Source organism: Zophobas morio, unplaced genomic scaffold, assembly GCF_036711695.1.
Source record: "Zophobas morio isolate AGI-343-1 ecotype UQ-CSIRO unplaced genomic scaffold, CSIRO_AGI_Zmor_V1 ptg000031l, whole genome shotgun sequence".
Taxonomy (NCBI): domain Eukaryota; kingdom Metazoa; phylum Arthropoda; class Insecta; order Coleoptera; family Tenebrionidae; genus Zophobas; species Zophobas morio.
Genome location: NW_026972136.1, coordinates 7,059,332 through 7,066,197, shown reverse-complemented (window position 1 = coordinate 7,066,197; position 6,866 = coordinate 7,059,332). Strand labels below are relative to the sequence as shown.

General features: G+C 27.1%; 1 protein-coding gene and 1 non-coding gene across 2 annotated transcripts in view; one reads left to right on the top strand and one right to left on the bottom strand.

The window, feature by feature from the left end:
• Positions 1–4,219: 4,219 nt before the first annotated feature.
• LOC135139229 (uncharacterized) overlaps positions 4,220–6,866 on the top strand; it is a 48,166-nt gene continuing 45,519 nt past the window's right edge. Inside the window, exon 1 of the mRNA XM_064069381.1 lies at positions 4,220–4,449. Coding sequence (XP_063925451.1) covers positions 4,430–4,449 — 20 coding nt within the window. The 5' untranslated portion in view covers positions 4,220–4,429. The remainder of the gene's footprint in view (positions 4,450–6,866) is intronic.
• Trnaa-ugc (transfer RNA alanine (anticodon UGC)) lies at positions 4,490–4,561 on the bottom strand. The gene has a single exon. It is a non-coding gene; the product is annotated as a tRNA-Ala (tRNA).

The window sequence follows — 6,866 nt, the reverse complement described above, 5'->3', positions numbered from 1 at the left end:
TTTCCATTTTTCAATTCGATTTTTAAATTTTCGATTCTCCTACTTTTGAATTTCTCAATTTTTAATCTTTTGATTTTTCGAAAGTTCTTCCATTTTTCAATTTTTCGATATTTCAATTTTGGAAGTTTTCAATATTTCGATTCTTCAGTTTTATGACTTTTCGATTATTCGGTTTCTCGATTTTTTATTTTTTGGATTTATCAAGTTTCCTATTTTTGGATGTTTCCGTTTCTCGATTGTTCAATTTTTCGATATGTTAATTTTTCAATTTTTAAAATTTTGTCAGTTCTTCAATATTTCTGTTATTCGATTTTCCGAATTTTTAAATTTTAGATTTTTTAATTTTTTGATCTTTCGGTACCTCGCTCTTGCGATTTCTCGATCTTTGATTTTTCGACTTTTTGGTATTAGATTTTTCGATTTTTATTATTAAAGTGTTTGATTTTTCGATTTTTAAATTTTTCAATTTTTCAGTTTTTCGATTTTTCAATCTTTCGATTTGTCGATTTATGGAAATTTCAATGTTTCGATTTTTCGATTGTTCAATTTTTTTGTTTTTTTAATTTTTCAGTATTTAACTTTTCGATTTTTCAATTTTTTATATTTTAATTTATTGATTTTTCAAAATTCAGATTTTTCAGTTTCTTGATTACTCGATTTTCCGATTTTTCAGTTTTTGAACTATTCAAATTTTTTGATTTTTCAGGTTGTTCACTTTTCATTTTTTCGATTTTTTAAATTTTCGATTTTCGGACTTTCATTTCTCTACTTTTGGATTTCTCTATTTTTCAGTTTTTCAATTTCTCAATTTTCCGATGTGTTATTTATGAGATTTTTTTCCACTTTTCGATTCTCAAATTTTCGATTTCTCAATTTTTCAATTTTTGACATTTTTAAAGTTTCGATTTTTTGATTTTTCGACCTCTCAACTTCTTGATTTATCGATTTTTCAATTTCTATTTTCCACTATTTCGATTTTCAGATTTTTTGATTTTTCAGTTTTTCGATTTTCTAAATTTTCGGTTTTCCGACTTTTTAATTTCTCAATTTTTCGATATTTCAGTTTTGAAATTTTTTATTTTTTGATTTTTCAATTGTTCTTCCATTTTAAAATTTTTCGATATTTCAGTTTTGGGTTTTTTCAATATCTCGATTCTTCGATTTTTCGACTTTGCGACTTTTTGATTGTTTGATTTTTTTACCTTTTTCGATTTTCCAATTTAAGGATTTCTTAAATTTTCGATTTTCCAACTTCAATTTTCAATTTTTGGATTTTGCTATTTTTCAATTTCCGAATATTTCGATTTTTCAGGTTTTTTAATTTTTCGGTTTTTCGATTTTCCGACTTCAATTTCTCAATTTTTCAAAATTTCAGTTCTGGAATTTTAAAATTTGTTGATTTTTTAATTGTTCTTCCATTTTTCAATTTTTCGATATTTCAGTTTTGGGATTTATCAATATTTCGATTCTTTTCGACTTTTTGATGTTTTGATTTTTTACTTCTTCGATTTTCCAATTTTAGGATTTTTTAAATTTTCGATTTTTCGACTTTTGAATTTCGTTATTTTTCTATTTTTCAGTTTCTCAATTTTTCCAAGTTTTATTTATGAGATTTTTTCCACTTTTCGATTCTTTAAATTTTCGATTTCTCGATTTTTCTAATTTTTCGATTTTTCAACTTTCCGATGTTTCAATTTTACGATTATTCAATTTTTTGATTATTTTTATCAATTTTTGAATTTTTGAAGTTTTTAAAGTTTCGATTTTTTGAATTTTCGATGTCTCAATTTATTGATTAATCGGATTTTTCAGTTTCCATTTTGCAATATTTCGATATTTCAGATTTTTGATTTTTCAGTTTTTCGATTTTCTAAATCTTCGATTTTCCGACTTTTTAATTTCTCAATTTTTCGATATTTCAGTTTTGAAATTTTAAATTTTTTGATTTTTCAATTTCAATTTTTTCGATATTTCAGTTTTGGGTTTTTTCAATAATTCGATTCTTCGATTTTTCAACTTTTTGACTTCTTGATTTTTTGATTTTTTACTTTTGCGATTTTTAAATTTTACTTTTTTGCAATTTTTCAATTTTTTTCGATTTCTTAAATTTTTGATATTTCAGTTTTAGGATTAATATTTCGATTAATAAATTTTCAGTTTTTCAAGTTTTCGATTTTTAAATTTTAGATTTTCGATTTTTCAAGTTTTGAGTTTTTAAAATTTTAGCTTTTTCGATTTCTCGTTTTTTCACTTCTTCGCTATTTCTATTTTCCGATTTTTTTAATTTTTACATTTTAGATTTTTTAGTTTTTTCATCTTTCGATTCCTCAATCTTTCGATTTCTCGATTTTGATGTTTGATTTTTCGACTTTCGAAATTTTCAATTATTCAGTTTTCCGAAATTTCGATGTTTTTATTTTTTCGATTTTTCTATTTTAAGCTAGTTCGATTTTTCTGTCTTTTGTTTGTTTCGTTTTTCAATGTTTCAGTTTGTCAATTTTTCTGTTTCGATTTCAGTTTTTGGAATTTTCAATTTTACGATTTTTTAAATTTTGTTTTTTTCGACTTCTCGGCTGTTCAATTTTTCGATTCTTCAATTTTTTAATATTTCGATTTCTCAAATTTTTAAAATTCAGGTTTTCAATTTCCCAACTACTCGTTTCCTTGCTTTTCTGATTTTTCAGTTCTTCGATTGCTATTTTTCAATTTTTCTGATTTTTAAATTTTTATTTCTTAGTTTACTCATTTTTCTGTTTTTCGATATTTTAAGTTTTATATTTTTCGATTTAAAACAATTTTAAACTTTTCGAGTTTTTGATTTCTCAATTTTCCAACTTGGGAATTTTTCAATTTCTACATTTTTCAATTTTTCGAAATTTTAAATTAAAAATTAATTAATTAAAATTTTTAATTCTTCGATTTTTTGATATTTCGGTTGTTTTATCTTTAATTTTTTTATTTTTCAATTTCTCGATTTATCAATATTCCGATATTTTAACTTTTTGATCAATTTTGGACCAATTTTTTAACATGAAGCGTGGAACTAAAGTATATTTACCGATCTACCCATTGTTCGGGGCATTTTCTAGTTTAGATCCAACCAGCGATTAATTGTACTAAGCATAGGCAACCAAAAATACACACATTTTCCTGGCAAAAATTCCAACAACCAAAGTTAATGAATTAATGATCCACGAAACAAGAATTTTCATATTTAAGACAACCATATTTTTCTTGAAAAAACAAAATACTACAAAATTACAAAATGTGAAGGTAAATATCACAGATATATATAAAAAAAATCTTTGTGATGACATATTTTAAATTTTGTAACCTCTCTATTTCACTTACGTCTCCTCCGACCAGTACCGAGTACACCCGATCATGAAGCGCGCTTCTCAAAACCTGTAATTATCAAAAGTCCAACAAAATTACAAGATTACACCAAAACTTTCTTCGGGCATTGAAATTACTTGAAATAAAATCAATGAATCTAACATAGATGTGTTATTTTTCGTTTAATTAGCAACAAAAATCAAATTCTTGAATGAAGGGATATGAAAATAAATGAGCAATTCTCACTATTAATAGTAGCATTAATAGAAAAATGTACGTGATTTCTGAAACAGTTAGTAAATAAGTAAAAATTACATTTACAACCTTCCTGAAAGCAAAGCTTCGCTGAAATTCAGTTTTACTAAAATAATTTAGGCACCCCTTGACTAGAAATAAAACGAGATTGACAATGACCTAAAAAAAAAAAACGCTTGCTCATACTGTACCAAGAACTGGAAGCAACTCGACCGTCTAGAATTTATTAGCACGCCACAGGGGATAATTTATACCCCGATACCATCACTTCAAGTCACAACACGTACCTCATTACCCAACAAATCCATTATTGACCACCATCAAACCACAACGTCCATCCTCAACCACCCCCTGACAAAAAACTACTCGATCAGCCCTCACCTTTGAATTAATTGTTCCCCAGCCTTCGACGTCTCCTGCATTCTTTATTAATGAAGCGAAAGAGAGAGGTCTTTATATTTAGCATCACTCTGAACTTTACCCCGTACGGTGGTATTTACCAACCCTTTAGCCTTTGCTCCAACTTTCATTGGAAAGTTGGTCTAAATTTAGGTCGTTACACATTCTTACAGGTTGATTCAAGGTTCCAGGTTTTGCGCAAATGTGGATAAGTGCAAGTTAAAGAAGGATTCCTGGTAGGGCGTTTGTTTTTCCACACGAAACGCCGATCAAATTATTGTTGGTTAATACGATGCCTTCGGAAATAATCGTTTTTAAATTGCGTTACGTGACGGTGAAAGCTAGTGCTTATCGGGTTGTGGGGGAAAATTGTTGAATAATGATTAATGGTGGATTGGGGTGCGGTGGTGAAATGTGATAGTTTTGGAGGGTGGTGGTTATGAAGGCGAAAATGAAGAAGTAAGTTGATTGTTTTGTGTTTATGATAAGAAAAAAAAATTGGAGATGCCGGGGATCGAACCCGGGGCCTTTCACATGCAAAGCGAACGCTCTACCACTGAGCTACATCCCCACATGGAGTTGGCGCTTGTATTACGTAATTAAAGAACAATATTACAATAAAAATTACTAAATAATTAAAATTGAATGAAAATATGAATGACTGAAAGATAACTTATTACTAAATATTGATAAATGTAGTAATAATAATAATTGTAATAAGTTGTAATTGAGGAATCTTTTTTTAATTTTATTATTCTTTTTTGTTTAATATTATTATTAATATTATTACTAGGTAGGTACTTATATTGATTTTAAAGTCAAAAATATATTGCACAGATCCGTACTGCAAGTTTTATGAAAGTGTGAATGAACTATTATTCTTTTAACTATATAGGTATTTAAATTCGTCACTTTTAGACAGGATTTATTTGTCAAAATTTTGAGATGAAGTAATCAATTTTTTTGTTTTGTTGTTTTAAAATTAAATTGTAAAATGTTGTTATGTAATTATTAGACAGAATAAAAAACTGATTAGAATCAAAAATCAAGATGACATCATAAACCACAAGTACAGTTTGTGTAAAATCTTTTGCTGTATTCAATTTTTTTTAATTGATAGGAATTAGTTCCAAACAATTTTTCTGAGTGCGGTTCTAAGTAAAATATTAAAGTTATTTGATCGGTAGGTAAAAAGTAGGTGTATCGTAAATGATTTCCTATCTTAGTAATTTATATTTTACTCGTAGTTAATTGTATCATCTTCATGTTATATTAAATTCTCGATTTATAGGATAAATACACCTTAAAGTTTATTCACAGTCGAACTTATATTAGGCGAAATTAATATTTGAACACTAAAAGCGTTTGAATTGTCTATACAGGAAATCAAACTAATAATAGAAATAACTAGAACTTTGTAATTTACAATATTTTATAACGAATATATTATTTAGGAAATATTGAATAGTGCATGAGTCCTGTGTCTTTAAATTATTGAAAAGCACTTCTTTACTACCTCCCAGAAATGATAAATGATTATTTTTGACATCGCATGAAGTAAATTAAGAATCAATAGTTAGTGTCAACGCACTTCTGCTTGACCCTGCTCAAAATTAATCTTGTTGACTGTTAAAGGAAACGTAACACAATAATGCAACTTTAAATACAGACTAATAAAAAAATTGTTCGCCAAAACTTTTTTTTATTTTCGAAAAATTTTGCTTTTTGGATCAGAAACTTTTATTACTAATTATTATTATAATTAGTTAGAATTTTCAGACACAAACGTACTGAAAAACCACCTTAAATGTGGCCAGAATTGATCTTAAGTCCCTTGAAAACAAGATTCGCCAAAAATTCGATTAAGAAAATTTTCAAAAATAGATATTACTGGTGACAAGTCATATTTTTGAAGTCATTGGCCTCAACATAAAAAATATTTACTACCAATTTATTAATAAAATCATTTTGGGGCTAAATTGTAAAAAGTCCAGTTTTTTTTAGAAAATTTTTAAATTTTAATTGTACAATTTTAATGTCTAGTTAGGCAGGCCGTTTTTGACTTAATCTGTAACATAAATCGCTTCAATAATTTTTTTGAGCGTTTTGTATAAACAATTTTAAATCTGTTGGTGGGAAAACAAAATCAGAGGAGGAAAAAGCAAACGAAAAGGAAATCCCAAAACGGCCTTAATTATGAATGTGCTAAAAGATACAAAAAATATTAACAGGCAAAGTAAGAAAAATAAGAATGGGGGAAAAATGAAGGAAAGGTATTAAGCTACAAATTTTAGTTTAATCTGAATTTTTTGTATTTCGAAAATTCAAATAACAAAATTTAAAATTTTTCGGGCCCCTGACTGAGTAAAAAATGTAAAAAATTGCCTCTCTATTTATTAGAAAGCACCAATAAACCACTTCAGATTGTGGTAATGATATCTTACACCCGATTGCTCTTTTGAAAGGAACAAAGTTTCATGAATCAAACGCACATGATCACATTTTACACTATATAATCTGGAAAGTATTTGGTGGCTCCCTGTACTGTTTTCAATTTACTTTTACCACCGGAAATATTAAAAATTTTCAGAATTAGAGTACATAAATATCAATGTTGGAAACTAGTAATTTGCACAAAAAAATCAATATTATTTTCAAAATCCGGAGATATTTTACGTTGACTCAAAGAAAAATTTTCGGAAAAAAGCTCCACATAGCTAAATTTTTGCCTTTACCGATTTCCCGATTGTTCGACTTCTTGAATTTTCGATTTTTCGACTTTTCGATTTCTCGATTTCTCGATCCTTCGATGTTTTAATTTCTACAATGTTTCAGTTTTTTAATTTTTCGATGTTTAGATTTTTCGATTTCTCTGT